Source organism: Chroicocephalus ridibundus, chromosome 2 (assembly GCF_963924245.1).
Source record: "Chroicocephalus ridibundus chromosome 2, bChrRid1.1, whole genome shotgun sequence".
NCBI classification, from domain to species: Eukaryota; Metazoa; Chordata; class Aves; order Charadriiformes; family Laridae; genus Chroicocephalus; species Chroicocephalus ridibundus.
In genome coordinates, this window is record NC_086285.1 from 144,819,974 (window position 1) to 144,841,527 (window position 21,554).

Sequence of the window (21,554 nt, forward strand, 5' to 3'; positions counted from 1 at the left end):
ATAGGCTTTTTCATAAAACAACTGAAAATATCAGCTGGAAATAAACTTATCAGCTGAGTCACAACAGTGGAATTATGGCCAGCCTGAAGTTAATGACAAATTTCTCTCGACTTCCAAGAAACCAGGATTCCCACAATATTAGTATTCATATTTATTTCTGGCCTGATTTATGGAGAATTTTCAATTTTCTGTTCCAGCAGCGGGAAAAATGCCTGCCGCCTGCAGAGCCAGAGCCAGTCTAGTGCAAACTGCTTGAAAATGCCGGTGCAGCATCCGTGCTTCCGTGAATGGCTGCTCAGCCTTAGCTTCAGGATTTCCTGTGGTGCCCGGGGCACTGCCAGAGGCTCCAAAATGCCTGTTTGATTAAACAGAGAAAGGATTTACCTGAGCACTTAGAAAAAGCTGTAGGCTATAGCTTTTCCCTTCTATTCTAGAAAAGGAAACAAGGGGGAAAAAAGGCTGCCAAGACTTGCCATGCAGCAGATGGAGGTACTGGAAGACACCAGCGTGTGCGGTTTGGCTGTCTCTCCGAGACATACACCTCGGAGCTGGGGAAAGCACTGGGCATCCTCCTGTGCTGGATATTCAGCTGAGCCCATTTAGTCTCATCTTTCTCTTTATTATTTCCTTAGGGCCCGAGGGAGTTCATGAACTAGAAGCTGCACTAGGAAAAATTAAAAACGCGTGAGCTGCCCAATGTAATACTGCTGCTGTTAGAAGACTAATAATCTCTACATAGGAGATGGAAAAACCCTATAAATCATTTTGAGTTCATGGAGTGTTTCACCTGAACCCCCTGCTCAGCTTCTCTAGATACACAGACCACAGTCCTGACAGGTCAACAGCCCAAACGAGCAGCGAGTGTTGCTTGGTTTTATTTACTGCCTTCACAGTGTCACAGATGTGCGTGGTACTTCATAAGCCACAGGGACTGAAATCCTATGTATGCCCTATAGAAACTGAGGGGAACTTTGACAGCGATGTCAGCAACTCAGGCCAAAATCCGCCCGTGTCGCTGCCCTGGGAGGGGAAGACGAGACAAGCAGAGGTCTCAGGGCAGGGCAGGATAATGTGATGGATGGTCTCTCTGTCATACGTGACATGCATCCAGGACTTAAAAAGATTAGTTCAAATAGAAAAATTTTAATAGAGAAATCTACACACAGCAGGCTTGGACTTCTGTTGGGGGGTAAGTGGGAGTGGTAGAGCAGACACCCTTCCTGCCCCAATCCATCAACGCCACCCGTGTAGCATGAGCCCCATGGCACAGGGAGGGGGTAAAAACTAGATCCCGGACCCAGAATAGCATATTCAGGGCTGCACCATCCCCTCTAGCCTTATCCTCTGGAGTAAATGAGCTGGGCTCAAAGATGCAGAAAGCTCCTTCCTTCTCATTGGCCTCCTTCCTTTGCCGGAGAGAAAATGCCACCGCGGCACAGGCTGCGACCCAGGAGGCTGCACGGTGGCTGGCAGCAGCGGCACCGAGCTTGCACAAGCAGCTTGGGAGGAGAGAGCGAGGCAGTAATCCTTAGCTGGCAGTAAGGAGCCCAGGCTGCTGCATAAATAAGGGTAGGAGGGTGGGCAAAACTGCCTGAGGATTGCAGGCTGCTGATCAGCAGCTTTCTGGCCCTTGCTGTTGGAGCTGAGAGCCAGCGATTAACTCCAGGGCTGGGGCAGGTGATGAGCTGGAGGATTTTGAGGTCTCCATCATTCCACACAGGTCCTGGTTCAGGGACTGGCCTCACTGGCTCCTCCTCCCTCTCCCCGCAGCACCCACCACCAGCCTCCTCTGCGAGAGGAGAGGGCAAGGCAAGGAAATACTTGTGAGATGGGTTCGAGGGAGCTCCAGCTGCAGAGCTTGCTGTGCACGCAAGCACCCCATGGCAGGAGCTCTGCCCAGCCCCAGAACCTTGTCCCCAGTGCAGCAGGAAGGTAGGACCTCACTGCAAGGTATAACAGGAAAAAAACCCAACTGCTTTCTTTAAACTCAAGCAGAAAACTCAAAAAGCCGTCTAGGACAATAGGCTGTGTAACCACCGCATTGGTCCAAGCACAGCCCTTCTAGCCACGGATGACACGCAAAGTACAGCATGGCTGGAAAAAAATTCACACACTCTTAGCTTCTCATTTAATGTGCTACATATCTAGTTTCATGCTGATTAATTGAAGCCGACACATCTCAAAAAACCCAATGAAGCCTTAAATGAGAAAGAACCAGCTTGAGCCAACTAGGACTTGGCACGGCGAAGCACAGCTAGAGAGACACGGGAGACGGGGAGTACGAGTGGGTCAGACCAGAACTTCAATGTCAAGTTTATCGCAGTTTGCTAAGCTCTGGCTCTGAACCAGTACTGCTGTGGTGACCAGCAAAGCGAGGCCTGTGACTGCTGCATCTGCTGCAAATGACAATGACAGCAGCTTCCCCTTGGATACAGGGAGTAGGTGACTGGCACTAAGAACAGACAGAACAAATACATGAGCAGTGCCTTCAAACTGAGGGTTAAAATAAAAATATAGATCCAAGAAACTCTTTTACAAGAGGTTCAATTGTGGTTAGTGGCTACAGGCAGCCATTTCCACTTCTCCTTTTCTTTCATTACCTCGATTGTACCTGGTCTATTCAAAATCATTTCAATTTCACAGGATGTATGTGGGCAGCCGGAGTAAATGGCCACACAATTAAGAATGTCTGAAGAGCCTGCAGTACCTTTTATTAGTAAAGGTTTGTTTTGTGGGTGCTTCTTCCTCTTGAGGGCAGAATTCGGATCACCTCTAACAGGCATGGCACAGCCTTACAGCTCCTAAAAAGCTGGAGACTGGTCATGGCAATGCAGCTCAGTCGTCTGTGGTGGACGTCCAGATTCTCTACGCAGTCAAAGAGGAGAAGGAGGTGCCTCTGAAGAGCAATTTGGGATGAAGAGCAATTTGGGATGCACTGAGATGTCACCCCTTCCTGAATTACCTCCTGCTACCTCCTGATGGTATTTCCAAGTGCCCACAAGCCGAGATGCATAAAGCCACTGGCTAGGAAGCAGTGAGCTGAGTGCTGGTGCCTCTCCTGGCTGAGACCTGCTTATTTTGACAATAAGACAAAGATGCAAGCACTTGCATTGTGGGTAAGAACATCTGGACTCCAGGCCCTCATCAGACTACAGTGGTTTAAATGTGTTCCTCCAAGTGCCCAGAAAAGGGGACCCATTCACTAAATCAGGAAGTAGCCTGCAACAGGGCTTCTTTGGTTGCATTTGAGTCCTTGTGCAATCACAAGGACAAAATCTGGGGCCAAGAGAGAGAGGGCAAGAGTTCTGAAAGCCAGGACACAGGCAGTGTCCTGGAAAAGGGGAGACCTAGGTTCCTAAGTCCTTGATCCTGCTGTTGGTAGGCACAGCACACAAGGAGCCTGTATCCCAGTGTACATAAGCACCCTCTGGACATGCCCTCACCAGCCAGCAACAGCCACTGCTTGATCATTTTTCCACAAGCTTCGCAAGTATCAAGTTCCTCTGTTCCCTCAGGTAGATGAGGATCAAGGACTGGGTCCTTTGTCTTCTACATGGATGATCATAATTGTAGACTGGAAAATATGACAGACAAGATTTAGTGTCTGTCCTTCCTTTTCAGCCATGACCAGGGTGAACCGGCACTGCTGCCTGGTGGTGGTAGGTGAGACCTGTCAACAGCTACCCGATCAGGACCTTTCAGGGACTTTGATGCAGGCTCCAGGGCACCTACCCAGAACCTCATTTTGATGCAGCCAGGGAGGTGGAGGGACTGTCCCATGCTGTGGGATGCTCTTCATCACATGCTGAGTTAGATGCTGTGGCAACTCTGTGATCAGATGGAGGCATCTTCACATTTTGAGTGCCTCCAAAGTCAAGCAGTGATGGGTAGTGAAGAGCTTGAACACTGTCATGTATTTGTGTGTCTCAAGTCCGCCAAATGTCTCATCAAGGCAGGTAGTTTAAATGCACTTGATGACAGCAATGCGATCAGCAGGTACCTCACAGACACAGACAGAGGTGGGATGTCCTATATACTTCATGTCCTCTCTCCTCTTTGTGCACTGGCTTAGCCTCAGAAAAGTAGTTGTAAACTTCAGTTGCGCTCCCAAATGCACTATAAGGTCAGGCTCAGAAATACACTTCTGATATCCTGACTGTGGCCTGTAATGGGAGATGTATACAAAAAGACCAAACATATGTAATTTTTTCCCCCAGGGTCTCCCTCCAGCTGTATGTGGCTTAGGAACTCCTTAAATCCAATGAAAAGTTATTTGAAATCTGAGCGGCAATAGAAGAAAAAGATAGGAGTTCTGTAATTACTCCAATCAAAACCTTAAAGAATATTTTCCTTCAATTACTACTTCACCTTTCCTGACAGTTAATATACTCATTAATAAACGTTATATCTCTGTAGTATTCTTGGTTGAAATGAAAATTTCCAAGATGTTATTTCTGCTCTAAGATGCCTCTACCTGCCAGTTTTGCTTTTAAAAATTCATTTCTCCTTTTCCGGAGTTTTGAGAGATATGTGAGCAATAGTGAGCAGCTATTAGTGCAAAAACAATCTGTAGTGCAGAAAAGCAGACACTTTCTGAGTATAGATGTCATTATCACCAGCAAAATAGTCTTCTTGTCAAGACTGCTTCTGATTTTTGAAAAACCTCAGAAAAATTAAACCATTCATGGTGTATCAACTGCCTCATAGAGGCTGCAGAGGTTTGAACGCTGTAATCACTGTCTGTGCTTCTCATATTTAGGAGGTTTCCCACAAGACCCAGAGATTTCCTCCAGCAATGGCTGAATGATGCACCCGAGCCCATTTCCACCCACTTCCCACCCTGCCCTTTGAGATGTTCTGCACGAGGTAGATGGCAAAATAACTGAACCAATCTCTGAATTTGTAAGCAATCATTTTGTGTTTCTCTTCCAGATATGTGCATTGCCACAGCAATTTCTCTTCTTATGATTCTGATCTGTGCAATGGCTACATACGGCGCGTATAAGGTAATCCATTATATTCGGTCAAGACAAGAATTAAGTGAACGATACAATCCCGTAGAAACAAAATTAAGAAAATTGCTTTCTAGCAATTTCTTGTTTAGTTGCTTAGCTGAAAACTGAGAGGGGAAAACAAAAATGTCCAAGAGGCAGCAGAAGTGATTGCTTAGATGAGTGGTACCCCACGGCCCCGTGCTGCAGGCAGGAAGACTGCCCGGTTGTGTTGACTGACTGCAGTTTCAAATATGAGTACGCTCTGGGCAAACCATGAATTCAGGCAACTAAATCTTGTTCCTACCAAAATTAAGGGGATTTTTTTCCCATTCATCTCCCAAGCCTGTGGTTTTTTGCAATATTAATCCTATTAATTAGGGGAAAAATAACTGTAATGTGGTTTCTAAATGTCCCAGTATAACAAGTCTTGGGACTTACACCACGCATATTACTGCCGTTCAGCAGCCAAGCTGGCTCGGCCAACCCTTTTGACTGAACGTCATATTTCTTTTAGCTGGTTTAACAAATTCTTTTCTCTTATGGCTTCATGAAATGTAATGCATTCTGTCCAATATTCCTTATATTTTAGTGCAGAAAGACATATATCCTTCTATTTTAACTTGTGGCTGATGAGTTTTTAATGTGTTTCCTTTTTAGCAACATGCAGCTTGGATCATCCCTTTCTTCTGTTACCAGATCTTTGACTTTGCTCTCAACACGTTGGTTGCCATCAGTGTACTTGTCTATCCCAGCACAATTCAGGACTACCTCCGCCAACTGGTAAATCACTGGATGTTCACAAGCCTTTGGGGGAAAAAAACTGTGCAAGGTGCACTGTTTGTCCTGTCTTTCTAGCCAATGGTTTATTGCGGACTTCCTATTGACTGAAGTCCTTGAAAAGTCCTCTCAGTCTTTGCTAGTCTGTGTTCAACACCCTTGCAAGGTTACATTGCTAACTTATTCCAATATTTGTGTAGAGCTCTGGTGTTTTGCAATGTTGTGGAAGCTCTCAGCACTACTTCATTTGGAATGAGACTTTTATTGCAAGACATAGATAATAAGTAACTGCTCTTGGATTCAGAGTTAATGTATTCATATCCAGTGGCTTATTTTTGCTGCTATTTCAAGGATGTTTTGTTGCTCCTTTTAACTTATTTGGTGGCATTAACACAGATTTCATTAGGCAGGAGTTTTTATTCAAGGTAGGTTTATCTTTGCTAGAAAATATTGTGTCTTAGGGACAATTAGAGGCTGCCTTCTTGCCACGGTCTACTTTGGCCAAACACACATAGCCCGTATTGTGCAAGCTTACAGGATGTGATTGCAACCACCTACAGCAAAGACAAGAGCCCATCACCCTGTGCCATCGCAGGACCATGTGCCCTGTCTGACAAGGTTCAGGTGGAGTTGCAGAGCTCTGGGAGAAGCAAACGCTGCTGCCGCATCTGAAAATCTGCCTTAAGAACCTGAATACAGATTAGCTTGGCTGTGAACTTTGTTATGTGGATGGAAAACTAGCTAGGGCAGTATAAATAACAGGTAATGAGAAACAGCAGGCAGATAAGTAGCCACACAAATCTGCGGGAAGAGGCAATCTGTCAAGCCAGCGAGAGCTGGGATGCATCAGGGGCCTGTTATCCTTTGCCTTATTTAACACCCGCCAGCATTCACAGCTGATGCTACACTGGAAGAGAAGCAGAGGAATAATTCAAGAGGTTCTCAGAGATATGAGTGGAAAAGAGCAAATTATGGCCATGGCTTGGCGAGTGCTTGTAGCTGGCACTGCTGCTGGCTGGAGCCCTCCTGCCCGTCCTTCCCCTGCAGTCCCTCGCTCCTGCATCGCTGCCAGCCCCGCTCTTGTGGCAGCACAAGCGTCTGTGTGGCTGCAGGAAGTCCCCCCCTTCCCAAAGCATCAGTCGCCACCAGGTTTTACTCAGCCTGGGTCACTGTGCGAGAAGGTGAGGGGAGCAGGCTGGGAGCTGCGCAATGAAAAGCCCCAGCTCTTCTGCTGAAAACCGGGTGCCACATGGAGCTGGCTCACCAGGAGGGCAAAGAGCAGCTAACTCTCTCAAAATGTCTGCTGAAACATCACTGTCGTTCCTGCAGGTAAAAAACCATAGTCCCTTCCGTAGCAGAAATACAAGGAGCAGACTTTGGAAGGTGTTGGGAATGGTGCAGCAGAGCAGTTTGTGAGCCGCCTTGCTGCTCTGGAGCATTAAAGCCTCTAGTCGCACACATCTTTGTCTTGCTGTTGTAAATCATTTTCCGGACTGGTAACGAAATGTCGCAAGACTTCAGGAGTGCTAAACTGTCAGTGCTCAAAAGGGCAAGGGGGATTTCCGGGATAATTATAGGCTGATTAGCCTGACATTGCTACCAAGCAGAATAACAGAAGTCCTGAGACGAGAGTCAATTGATAAAGGATTAGACCAGAGGAATATGAGTAATGGCTGCCAGCACAGTTTCACGAAAATCAGTCCTGCAGGCAAACTCATTTTCTTTCACTGACAGGATTACTGGCTTCGTCAATAAAGAGGTGCAGGGGCACAATAGACTTTTGTAAGATGTTTGACTTCGCAATGTGATGCTCAGAGCAACAATAAAGCGCTAGATCGATAAAGGATGTATCAAATGGATTAGGAGAGGGTAGCTGTCAGTCTCCAAAGGGTCGTGGTCAAGCCAACCATCTGCCAATGAGTTTCTATTTTGGGCAGAGGAAGGTCTCCCGGAATCAGCACTAGGTCTTATGCTCTTTTTGACTTCCATTAATAACCTTGGTACTCAACAGGCCATTCACAAAGGCTAACGTCAGCCTTGGGAGAGCTTCCCCAGTCTCACTATATAGAGGGATCAAGTCCTCTAGTGGGAGGTTGTGAGCAGGAGCTATTCTGTGTCATCCTCTGAAAGACCCTATTGCCCAAAGTGAGCACGTCTCTGCATTTCCCAGAAGCAGTGCTTGTGCCTTTTCCCAGCAAAATCACTTCTAATAAAACCTGTGGCTGACACAGAGACTAATGAAGAAGTAAATAACACTAAGGACAGAGCCATTAATCAGTGTGAGCTAGACTGACTGAGAGCCTGAGTTCAGTCATTAATGTGTGCTACGTTGCTAAGCGAAAAAAAAAAGTTAAAAAAAAGAGGAATATAAATGAGCATACAGTATGGCAACTGTACCTGGGATGCAGTGACCCTGTAAGCAGTCTAGGGAACCAAGTGCCAAAAGAAGGGTCCCCGGGTTTTTTGCTGTTCCCCAGAACTGCTCATGGGCTTTGTGGACAGAAAAAAACAGCAATGAACAATAACGGAGAGGACACTTCCCTTCTGGGGTGGTGACTAGATTTCATCTGTCTGTTTATGGGTATAAAGAACAATGCTTAAAAGTCCAAAAACATGCAGAAAAGTTCTTCCAAAAAGCTGGATACGTTGTAGCGTGATGAGAGACAATCGGCTTTTCCTGCTTCATTTACCAAGAAATGAGACCAAGAGGTGATGCCGTTAGAGTTTTCATATGCAGAATAATGAGGTATTTAAAGGTTGTTTAAGTTAGATGAGAGGCATAATGATAATGAGCAGCTAAAATCTAGTCCAAATTAAGTTCATTTAGAAAGAAGGAGTCATTTCTGTTTTGTCACTCACAGTGGAGATTAGTGATTGGCAAAAACTAGCAAGAGCTGTGATGAACTTTGCACAGTTAATGTCACCTGTTCGACAAAGTTTTGAAGCAGTTTTGAAGCTGTTCTGCTGCATCAGCTTTGAGGCTGTTTATGCCTCCTGTGTCTTAGCGGTGGTCCCAAGCACAAGAGGCTCAGCAGGAACCCCTCGTACCCTTACCCCGAAGGGCCACACCAGTTGGCAAAAGGTTGTTGTATTTGGTTCAGAGCAAATACACTCTGTCTGAGGGGGCAAAAGCAAAAGGGAGAGGTGAAGATCACATCCACTGGTGTCAGATACTCAGACACACGGCGCCATGAAACTAAAATCAAGCTTTTGAAATTTTTTGCTATTATGCCATCAGTGCAGTGCCAGCACTCAGATATTGTTAAACAAGCTTCTACCCACAGACCTGTTTCCCTGGCTTTTAATAATACTCATGTTAAACAGGTTTGTCATCTCAAACAGCATGTTTAGAACAAGACTGAAGTTAATACCTTTGTCCCTGTAGGTGAGACCTGAGTCATGCCACTTGGGTGTGATCCCTCCTGATGATTTATAAATAAGTTCTAAAGTCATCTTGCCCTCACCCCCTTCGCAGAGGTCTGCCAAGATAGGCAGAAAGCAAGCAAGGGGACTGTGTTTCTTCTTGGCATTCTTACAGCTTTTGGTCCTCTAAAATGGCTTTGAATTTGGGGAATAATATTTTAGGGAGCACAGGTCCATAAGGGAAATGAAAAATCCCAATTGTTCTTCATATCCATTATTGAATATCTGGAAGAAGGTATGCATTAGGTAATGGAATATATTTGGCAGTCTCAGAACATTTTTTTCTTGCTCTAAGGTGAAAACCCCATGTTTTTAACCATTTCTACTTCCCTACGCTAGTATCTGGAATTATGTTATCCCTTCACTTCGGTGCACGTCTGCCAGATTTCAGTCTACCAGTGATGAGTTGCAAGCTCCTGTGAAACCCTCCATGTACTTTTAGCAGGATAATAAATGAGCACCCATCAATAGGCTAGGCAGAGCCCTAGCTGAAAGTGTTGCGATTGTAAAATAGAGAGCATTGTGTTCACAGGGTATTTGGTAATGTCAGCCTATACTGGCTGCTTCTTTCAGAGGCACAAGTGTCTTTGGAAACTTCATGTTGCCTTTTAATACCCAGTCGCACACAGGTGTGCCACTTAATTCCCATAAATTGCAAGAGCATCTCGGCATGAAGGGTTATATAAAATAAGTAGATGTTACAAATCTAGCATTTGAAATGTTGGGTGGTGATCACATGATAGAACTTTCCAAGGGTCATGTTGGACATCTTGGTCATTATCATTGTCACTAGAAAAACAAAACCCTTCACATACAGTAAATCCAGCATGTGTAAAGTAAAAATCATTTTGGTTCTTGGACCAGTGTAGTGGTCTAAAGCAGTTTGACCTAGAGCACATTCCTTTTCTTTAGCCCCACTAAATCTTTGATATATGAGCTTTCTAAAGCCTTCAAATTAAACACTTCATCTTCTGTCATTTGATAACAGTGTACGAAATGAATTGAAGCGGAGGTGCAGAACAGGCTAGTCTGAAACTGAGTTATGCAAACTTGTTTTTTATGAAAGTACAGGACTATTACAGTTCACCTAAAGAAAATTTCAGAGTATATTAAATAGCTGTATTGTGGTGCTACCTGCAAGGCTGCTGTCTAACAATTCAGGTGGCATCAGTCACACTTTTAAATCCCAGGGAAAACATTTAGAGAACATAAAAGAGATTAAACCTTAAGAAATTATTCCCATAAATTAAAGCTTAGAAAAGGAATATTCTTTCTGATGTTTTTAATGCCACTTTGTAATTCCAAAGAAGAAGTACTATTAGCTCATGGCAGAGCTTTAAAAATTCTACGGACACATTACTTTTTCTTTCAGTTTTGTAAGATTGTAATATTTGGAGGTCTGTAACTATTGAATGAGAATCCACACCATCTTTTAAAGTGGATTTTTTGTTGTCCAAGGGGAAGGAAAACATGAAAGGTTATGCAAGCAGGCTGAGGGAACGAGAAGGGGCTACAGCCTTGGACTTTTTGTTCTTGTGTATTTGTACAATGTTGATGCAGTAGAAATATACTTTCATTTTAAGTGTCTAATACAGCTTTGCTACGTATAAGCAGGAATTTTTTTTTTAAATTGAAAGTTTACAGGACATATTATTATGTATGCAACCCGCTCCGTGTCTGTGACAAGGTTATAAATGACACTTTAATTATGACTTTAGCATGCCAGTGCCACACCACTACAACTACCTCTTGTTTGTATAGAAAATTTCATCATGTCCTGCTGCAAAATCACTCCTGTATTTCCAGCAATGGGCTTGATTTTTCCCCCCCAGCCGTATTTCAGTCTCAGCTTCATCAAACCTTGCACAACATTTGACACTGAGCTTTTCCCAGAAGTTGCAGCACTGAGCCTGGTGCCCGGGGCCTTCCCAGCAGCAGGATTTCAGCTGCTGGTCCCCCCACAGGAGAGCAAACCCCACACAAAGGAGCAGAATTTCTCTTCCCACCTCCTACATCCACATTGGTGTTCAAGCTTATCGCTGCAGACAGTGAAGGGAAATAGGAGTTTGATTCATCTGAGCAACTGTTGGTACCCATTTTCCGTGGGAGTGAATGAGACTTTGGGAGCAGCTGCTGCCCTGGGTGGACCCCAAGAGCAACCCGATGGCACCAGATCTGTGACGGTGCCTGGGCCGGGTGAGCCTGGAGCCACCTGAGATACTTCTCATCATAGAATCATAGAACTGCCTAGGTCGGAAGGGACCTTTCAGATCATCTAGTCCAACCATCAACCTAACTCTGACAAAAAAAAATCACTAAACCATATCTCTAAGCACCACGTCTACTCATCTTTTAAATACCTCCACGGATGGTGCCTCAACCACTTCCCTGGGCAGCCTGTTCCAATGCTTGATAACCCTTTTGGTGTAGAAATTTTTCCTAATATCCAGTCTAAACCTCCCCTGGCACAACTTGAGGCCATTTCCTCTTGTCTTATCGCCTCTTACTTGGGAGAAGAGACGGACCCCCACCTCTCTACAAGCTCCTTTCAGGTAGTTGCAGAGAGCGATAAGGTCTCCCCTCAGCCTCCTTTTCTCCAGAATGAACAACCCCAGTTCCCTCAGCTCCTCCACGTAAGACTCGTTCTCCAGACCCTTCACCAACTTCATTGCCCTTCTCTGGACCCACTCCAGCACCTCAATGTCTCTTTTGTGGTGAGGGGCCCAAAACCGGACACAAATCATCACCTTTCCTGCTTCTTTGACAAAAGCTCCAGGTTTTATAAATTACTTTTCCTACCTTGCTGAATTAATTTGTAGTCGTGAGTCAAGATCAGGCTGCTTGCAGGCCTACCCAGGCAAGCCAGCATTAAACATCTTCTGGTCAGCAGGTGCCACCATCCTGGTTAGCAAACAAAGGGACTTTCTTCTGTGCTGACCCAATGCCCCTGGGCTATTCATCACAGCCCTGGAAGCTTTCTCTCCCACACAGCAAGCCGGGAAGCTCCAGGAGGGGTCAGCTTCAGTTTTCACTCCCCACACCAAGATCTCCCAGGTGCCTGCGGTGGGGGTGGCCACCACATGGATGCAGCACCCACCACCTCGCTGGGGCTTGCTTACACCTCACATCTCTTCAGGACAGACACCCAGAAATCTGAGCCTGAAGGGGACAAACTGCAGCATTTGCTCCTCACGTGCTCTCCTGGCTTGCAGCTTTCGGTGCTGAATTATTGTCCTTTCACCTGAAACGCTGCTGGTGTAAGGGAGGGCCAGGCACTACCTTGCGGCACGTGCTGCTCCCAGCCTTGGCCAGGGCTCATGGTTCCAGCAGATCTTCCTGCTCTTCAGGGTAGTGGGAACTTTCTTGGTCATTTTCCTGCCCTCCTCCTGCCCCCATGCAGATCCCAGTTGAGTTGATGTCTGGAAACAGGCCATTAAGTTATAGCCAGGACCCCGGCATGCAGTCATCCAGTCTTTGACTAGTTCCCAAAAAACAGAGTGTAGGAGGATCAAAGCCTCACTAGGAGTTTTTTATTACATTTACAAACTAGTTTGACTAGCTTTTTAATGGTAGGTCAGTAGTAAAATATTGGTTTGGGGCAGTGTTACCGTAACTGTCCTTAACTGACTCGACTTTCTAACCACGGGCATGGCCTCTCTCCTGCAAGCAGGAGGGCAGACTGTGGCGTTAATACTTCAGTTTTCTGCACATAAGGCTTGAGTTTATTTTTCAGTGCATCTTTTCTTGGCATATACTCTTGCTTTCTTGGTCTCTGGGTGACCGCATCCACTATATTTAGCAACTACCTTCTGCGGAAAAAAAAAAAAAAAAAGCCATTTACTGAATTATAGCAATCTAGTTTCCTACAAAAGCTGTACCTTGACAAAGAAGATAGCGTGATAAAAACTTCAGCCATGAAATTCAGTGCAGGCACAGAAACATTGCTGTCAAGAAGCGGAAAATGTGCTTATGTAACGTTTTTCTGCAAACGGTTACAGCTGCTGTTGACGTTAACCACTCTGAACAGTTCATGGAAGCGCTAAATAAAGAGCTATTCTCACCAGCAGCTGTCCAAAAAAAAAAAAAAGAGAATTTCCTGATGCACTGGGCCGAGTGCTGGTATAAGGGGTATTAAGAGGTTACTCTGGATTTATACCATCATCACCAGAACTACAGTTATAGCTCGGTCTAGTTAATTATCCTGACAAGGATGCAGAGCTGGCCTGGTTAAGTAATTAGACCTGTAAGGGAAAAGGGGGTTGTGTGTGGAAGGAGATAATGCATTCAGTTATAATGAGCGAGCGTTGCAGCGGAGCTATCTTTTGTGGAGAACAGCTCCGTCTGTGAACAATGGTTTATTCTAACCAAAACAGGAACTCGTGCCTTGCAATATTTCAAAATGATTTGGAACATTCGTTCTAAAGGGTGTGTTTTCTTTAAGCAATAACAAATACAGGAAAATATTTTCAGAGGTTGTTTTTCAGCCAGTGATCCTAAACTGTTTCACAATTGTAAATCACTAGAGCCTATGCTAAGTAGGAAGATTAATTTTGTCACCTCTATTTCACGTATGGGATAACAGAAGGACCTGGAGCACGTTTAGGTTTGAAATCATGACATTGCTCTCCTGTAGGGCCCATGCCTTCACAAGGCACACGCTCAGCAGCACTAACAAGTGCTCCTGGAGAAGTAGCTCAAAATTCGCCAAAATAAGATAGAGCAAAATAGACCCAATATCTTTTGATCAAATATTTAGGTCCAGCTTTTCCTGCTTTGACTTTCTGGAAGGAGCTGCTACTGGCCTTTGGCAACCAGTGCCAGTACAAGATAATGATTAGTTAGTACGTACAGGAATTGCCAGCTGTTGCCCAAGATGGCAGATTTCCTGCTGCAAAGCTCCCAGAGAGATGTCCTTTGCTAGCTTGTGTCAGATACAAACCCAATGTGCACAGAGGGAAAGACAGCCCACAGCACACACAAAGAAAACGCAAACCCCCCAGCCCTCCGGTGAATGTTCGGCAGCTGAGTCTTTGCAATGCCATTTCCAGCCAAACTTACTGAAACTGGTTATTGGTGCAGAGAGCTCCAGATTTAGTAGATCACAGCAAGTTTTGTAAGCTGTTAATTATAGAGTGCACTAATTGAATGGCTCTTAAATGACTCGTGAGATTAACTTACAGTGGTTTTGCTTATTTTTGCTTATGCAGCCCACCAACTTTCCCTACAAGGAAGAGATTATGTCTGTGAACCCTACGTGTCTGGTTGTGATTATCCTCCTTTTCATAAGTATCATTTTGGCTTTTAAGGTAAGTGCGTTACTGTGTATAAAGTCTACTTCTGGTCGTGGGTGGAATGTCCCTTGCTGGGAAGTCTGGCTTTAGAAGAGATTTGGGGCACTACAGGCCAGGCAGCCTGACAGCTATACAAAGCAAAGTGATAGACATTGTGGAAAAAAAGCAGAAAATCTCATAGACAAACACATGAACATATAGACCACAATGGGGAGGCGTAATGCTTGTAGGGGGAACTCATGACACATAAATCTTTCAAAGGAGCGAGTCATCCAGTGGACAAGGGAGAGCCCATTGATACAGACTTCTTTGTTTTTCAAAAGGTGTTTGGCAGAGTCTCTCATTAAAGGCTTTAAAAAACACCCTAAGATGTGTAAGGACAAGAGGAAAGGTCATCTCACAGACTGTAGCTAGGAAATAGAGAATAAGGATAAATTATCAGTCTTCACAACAGTGAGACCCGTGCTGTTCGGTAAATTCATAAAAGATCTGGGAAGGGAAAGGAAATCTAGCAACACTTTTTTGCAATGTCATTCAAAATAGCTTTGCAGAAGGATCTCATGGCACTCATTGATTGAGCGATGAAATGGCAGAGAAATTCACTGGTGATAAACTCTAAGTGGTGGGCACAGAGGAAGCACAACCTTGCTTCACAGACACTGCAGTGGACTCCGAACTAAGTGTGACCACCCGAAAAAGGGATCTTGTAACAGTAATAGATAGACCTGTGAAAACATTATCTTACTGCTCAATTCTGGTCAAACAAGTAAATCAAATGCTGAGGATATTAAGAAAGGAATAGAAAACCCAGAAATCTAAAGATTTCTTTGCCAGTTTTGATGTCTACTGCCTCTGGAAGTGTGCATTCACTTCTAGTGCCCTATCTCCAAAAGGATGTTGTAGAGCAGGTAAAAAGATCCAAACAATCCCTCCTGGGAGGGACAACGTAAAGAACCGTCACACCAGGCAGCAAAGGGACCCAGGGAGTGATGATTTAGTTGCTGTTATGCAAACCTCACGGGTGAGAGGGCTGGAGGTGGCAGGTACCAGACAAAGGGGAGATGTAGAATCACCCAGCACAGCTGGAAAGGGCTCATGTGAAAGCCCCGCACCCAGGTTCATGGTCCAGCCAGGTTGGCCCCCACCCGCTGTGCAGGGCAGGAGTCCAAAAGGAGCTCAGAATAAGATCAGACAAATCAAGGTATGAAAAACAACCACCTGTGGCTCAACTAGTCCCCTGAGCCTTGGACCTCCTGGAAAGTATGCCGGTATTTTTGCCCTCTTCTTGCACCCTTCTGCAAGTTTCTCATGGCCCAGTGCTGCTGCTCTTGTATTTCTCGTGTTGGGTTTCATTTCAGAATAGTTCTGTCTCTTTCTCTGCAGAGCAATTACGCATAAGATCAGAGAAGTCCCAAAGAGCCACAGTGGCACCAGGGATGTTGGTTCCAGACAACATATTTGACAACATGAACAGGGAAAGTTATTGTGACCAAAGACATTGATTAGATTATTGAAACTACTTCAAAATTGAAAACAATCAAACAAACAAACCAGATAGGGTATTTTAAGGTGCTTTGGAAGCAATATCCACTTTTCTTCTATGATTTAGATATACAGTTTAGCCCTCTGGCTTTACATGTTCACAGCCATACAGTTCATTCTGTTTGCAGCTTTAAGAAATACGTATGAATGTAATAAATACCTAAATCTGTTAGGTGCCATGAGGGATGTGCCTTTACATTTCTCAAATGCAAACATTAGCTCATTTTTACCCCATGTATGGCTGGAGGAAGTATGATAAGGAAGCCTCAAGCTTATAAAAAAAAATGCAACTAAAGTCAGAATGGCAAAAATACTTTCTACAGAAAAAAAAAAAAAGAAAAATAAGAAATTAATAGTGCAAAAGACTTACTTTGTTTTAAAGCGGCTAACACATGTTTTTTCCAAGAATGTATGTGGCTCATATAATGCTCATTCTAGCAACATATTATATCGCAAATGAGTCACAAAAAATATGACTCACACAGAAACACATGCTAAATTCCAGTTAGCATTTTGATTTGAATTTCTCTTGTTTCCAGAAGAGCTGCTATGCAGATTTATGGAATCTGCTCCATGAAAAGAAAGCTGGACACTATCAGATGCATCACACTTTATCACTGATAGACTTAACAGATGGTACCACGTTTATATACTAAAACTGAAAAGGTACTGTGCATAAAAATATGCCTGAGTTCCCTCTCCCTCTGGAGTTTGACTAGAAATAGGGAGAGAAACCAAAACACTGTAACCTAGGAAAAGCTGCATTCAGATGGTGGGAAATATGAAACAGAATCACATAATTCCTCAGAAACATTTGGTGTTATGACACTTTTGTTTTGGGTGAAGTGACATGTAAAGCAAAACACTATTGAGCAGAAATCAAGATATAGCAGCATCAGGTGGTGGGTTTCTGCTTTGCACTCGTGGGATTGTGGAAAGGGAAGTGGGGGAGAAGAGAGGGGAGTAAAAAAGCGAGCCAGCTAACCACACGCAAGCACTTGTCTTTTTAGTCCTTAGGATTTACTTGGATCCAAAACAGCTAATGGATATTTCAGGTGCTTTCACACAGAATCTTTTTCAGAGTCGACCAAAATGTGCTATTCCATTTACTGTGTTTGTCTAGAAACTGAACCAGAGTTACATACCATGAAACATAGGTGCTTCCTATCTGGCTGAGGAAGGACATCCAGCAGCATAAATGTATTTATATATGTGTACACAGGACTTCAAATGGCATATAGCCAACACAGTGGCTTTCAAATCGCGCCCTCCTCTGCAGCTGGTTGGGGGAACAGGGCTTTGGCTTCCTCTGGCCAGCCCCAGCTGCTGAGACAGAACGGTTGAGACTTCAACTTCCCCACCATGGGCAAAGCCCCCAGGCCCAAATGAGCTTGGCTCAGGTGAGCATAGTCACAACCAGAAAAAACCCTTCTCCAAGCTGCCTTGAGCACTGTGCAGCCTCTTCTTCTCTTCTTTTTTGGCCTTTCTTTTTCTGGAAAGTAGGTAGAAAGAGGCAGTTGCCAGCAAGGCCGCTGAACAGTATCCCAGCTCAGTGAGACAGGCTGATCTTCAGCAAACTGAATATTAACCCTGGTCTCTGTGATATGCCCATAATCTCTGTGTATGAGGTGCTGAGCCTGGGAATGAGACCACTCTGCATGTCCTGGTGTCCTCAGCAGGTGGGGAAGGGTGATACAGAATGAAGTTTTATGACCCTGAGAGAAGTTTTATCGGCCTGAAAGATTTCGTGTCTCAGCCCAGGGGAAGCCTCCTGGCAGGGCTGACCCTGACCTGCAGCACATCGCCCCGGCATCTGCTGCCTTCCCACAGGGGTGATGGAGCAGCAGTCGGGACCATGAACACATCCCCAACAGCCAAGCTCTGACTCCCGCCCACAGAAATGGCCAGCACAGAGCCATGAGGTTGCCACCTGCTCCATGAAAGCCTGGGGCAGGTCCCAGCTCTGGGCTTGCTGGTGGCCAGGTACTTATAGGACTGACTTACCCCTCTCCAAAGCAGGGGTCACTCGCTTTAAATTGTGTGTGACTGTGAGCCAACAGATGATGTCCTGGCCCATATAAGGTGCCTTTTAAAGTGCCGCAGGCCAGTGGTTTGGTTTGACATCATTAATTCCTTTCAGTCACAGCATTTCTTTGCAGTTATAAGGAGTAATTCTTGTACAGCCTTTTTATGCTCAGAAGATACACATTCTATTGTGCTGAGAAGATGGATTTAATTGCAGATTTCATCAGCACAGCAACCCATTGTTTCTTCTCCTTCTGCACCGACATGTGAAACACACGTGGCTAACTGGTCCGCCATTAGCATCCCTCTGAAATCTTCACATACATTCCTGTTTGTCTAGAAATCTTTATCTCATTTTTACCAGTTACTGAAGACCAGCCCAGCTCTGTAAATAGAAAATTCAAAGCAGCTGGAGAATAAAACGGGACTCAGTGCAGACGGCTCCTGACCCGAGGGGGCTGTGTCGGGTCTGCGGCGTTCACCCCACGCTTGCTGCCAGCGAGGCAGCTGCCCAGAGGGCTGCCGTGACCCAGATCGGTGCCGACTTTTCCTTGCTGCATTATAAGAAACGGCAGGATACAGCGACCTTTAAGTTCCACAGACATGCCGGTCAGTCAGCTGGTCAGGCACATGTCTGATGAGCAGAAATTGCGCAGTACCTTACTGTTGTTTTGCAGCTTAACAAGCGCGTATGCAATACCAACGGCGAGGGGCAGGGTTGTAAAGTTTTGTGGGTTTCAGTTCCTCAGGGATTGAAGTCGTTTGCCACCATTCAGACGGGAAGACTGAAAGCTGGCGGAAGAAGGCACCGTGCCTGTTTCCACACTCAGTCTTGCTTGCGCACCCCTCCTATCAGGGGGTGGCTGTTGGGGCTGCCCCCCCCCAACGGCGTCTGTCAGCAGCCTGTGCTGTGGTATGTGGCAATACCACCAAGGGGGGGATCACGCTAAAGTGACTTTAATGCCTTTTACTTGGGACCTATTCCAACTGTGAACATTGGTCTCCTGAGAGAAAAATCGATATATTTATATACTGTGTGTCCAGCCACACATTTGAAAGCAGTATTGGAAACCTCAGCCAAGTTTTTCAGGAAAATACTGGTAACTGAATCAGCAATCCCATTTAACGGTGCAGCAGCATCAGTAGAAAACAGCAATTAGGAACAAAATTAAAGAAGAAGCTACAGGTTGAGGAAATGAGTTTCCATGGCTCCATTCACAGGCCAGCAGTACATATCCAAAGTGCTTGGACAAGGACACGCTCTGAGCTGCTGCCACTCTCAGCCATATGTGGGTCAGCGTCTCGGGTCCAATTACTTGGTGTGTGCTGGCTGATGACCTCTTTAATTCAAAGGCTAGAACAGACCTCACCCACTGAGAAGCACCCCGTGCATGCAGGAGCAGGGCTGATAAGAGCTAGGGCGCAGAGCTGGAAGAGCTGTAGGGGTTCACTGTGTGGTTAAATGTGTTTTATTCACTGCATGTAACAGAATTGGGAGCATTCAGAAATAAATCTCCGACTAGCTTCTCCCAGATAAGACAGTATTATCTGAAACAAAGCTTCCCTCAGTTTGGATTTTAACAGGAGGAGTATAGAAATTGGTTTGCAAATAGGTAGGCTTAATGTAAAGGGTTTCTTACAAAGATGGGTTGCATCCCCCAGAAGTGTATGTATATGCCTTTACAGCACTTGGTTCAGTAGCCTAGGGCAGGCTCGCATAGCCTGCAGCTCAGGCTGTAGAGCCAGCCTAACCTTCTCTTCAGACTCAGCTCCCTCCAGAAGACTTTTACTCTCCCCATTTTATGGTAGAAAGTATTACCAAAGTCTGCAACAGCTCCAAATCATCCAGGGTCTGTAAGATGCCATAAAGAAGAGGAAGCAAACTTACGGGATTTCAGCCAGCTCAGCCCCGGTGGAAAAAACTCTTCCTGCTCTGCAAGCGAGCCATCAGTCAGTCATGTGGCATCCCGAAAAACACAGCTCATGTGTGACAGCTCTGGAGAGGGAGGAAGCACAGGGCAGCTCAAAAGGATAAGAAGCTTTTGGAAGGTCATCAGTGCAAGTGAGTCACAAAAACATGACTCACCCAGACTGAGACACACATGCAAATCCAATCAGCGCTGGCGGTTTAATTTGCACGCGCTAGGTTTCTGAAAGAACTGCTATGCAGGACCTACTAAGTAAAAATATAAGTTGGGCACCATCTTGTTGTTCTCCTCATCGCTGTCATGTGTGACTATGTGGGAAGTGGAAAGCTCCAGAGGGAACTGCTTAGTCCCATCAGCCTTGTCCCTGGCATACTGAGGATCTGACTCCTGCACCTCCACAGGTGTTACTGCCTCCTGTCTTCCTTCCAGTCACTTTGCTCAACTCTGCTGGCCAGAATGGAATAAGTCCTACTGATGAAGATGATAGATGTGAGCACTTTGCCCAACCGGATCAAAAAAAAGGGGAGACAACTAGTTGTTTTCTCGGCAGCAGCCCTACCCAGAGCCAAGTGAGCTCCAAGAACAAAACTAGTGAAGTTTATGCTACCATGGTAGGACTATTGCTGCAATAACAGTTTATTCTTTGCGTTATACTGAAAAAAAAAATATTTTTAATAATGGTTTAAAGGTCAGAAATAATTTCATGTTTCAATCAAAACTTTTTCACTGGCAGTTTTCTCTAATCAGGCAAGAATAGGAAGACCCCAGACCATTCCAGTCACATGGAATAGCTTGATTTAATGTCAGATTAAGTGAAACAGAGTACTGAAACAATGCAGGTGATATATAGAATCATCACATAGTCATTGGTGAGGCTTCCACTCACAAGACAAGGTGGGTTTCCTGTGATTTGTTTGATGATTCTTCAGTCCCCAGTGTGCTTGTGCTCTTTATACTGGGTTTTGCTTCCACTTTCTAATGCTACTAACCTCCAGTTGATGATATTTAAACATCCTTACCATGGAGGAATACAAAATTGGTTTCTTTTTACTTTTTGCTGCTGTCCCTGAGACATTCTGTGTCTGCAGCACCTTGTCTTTTTTGCCACAGTCTAACTTGTGCCTTCATTTAATGTTGTAAAACTCACCCCTGCTGGGGTGCAACACCACCTGCACAGCAACAAGGTGTCCAACTGAACTCATGCCTCTATGTATTTCTAGAGAGGTGTAAGAAAGCAAGCCAGCATATGTGACCCGCTCATTTAAGTAAAATGGAGGTTAGATGCACAAAATGATATATCCAGGCCCAGAGAAAGTGTTTCTTTTCAAAACATTAAGTACGCTGTAATGTTAAATATCTGGAATAGTAAACTTCATTCAGATAGGTCTAGATTGCAGTATCTCTGCCTAGATGGAGTGGCTCTTAGTGCAACACAAGTATCCATAACCACAGAAACATATAATCACAGAATGGTTTGGGTTGGAAGGGACCTTTAAAGGTCATCTAGTCCAACCCCCCTGCAATGAGCAGGGACATCTTTCACTAGATCAGGTTGCTCAAAGCTCCATCCAACC

The 21,554-nt window shown here is 45.0% G+C and overlaps 1 protein-coding gene across 1 annotated transcript in view; it reads left to right on the forward strand.

Moving 5' to 3' along the window:
- Positions 1-21,554, forward strand: part of LAPTM4B (lysosomal protein transmembrane 4 beta) — a 62,794-nt gene that overhangs the window by 19,292 nt on the left and 21,948 nt on the right. The window contains exons 3-5 of the mRNA XM_063327248.1: positions 4,933-5,006; positions 5,652-5,774; positions 14,402-14,500. Of these exons, the coding sequence (XP_063183318.1) occupies positions 4,933-5,006; positions 5,652-5,774; positions 14,402-14,500 (296 nt within the window). The remainder of the gene's footprint in view (positions 1-4,932; positions 5,007-5,651; positions 5,775-14,401; positions 14,501-21,554) is intronic.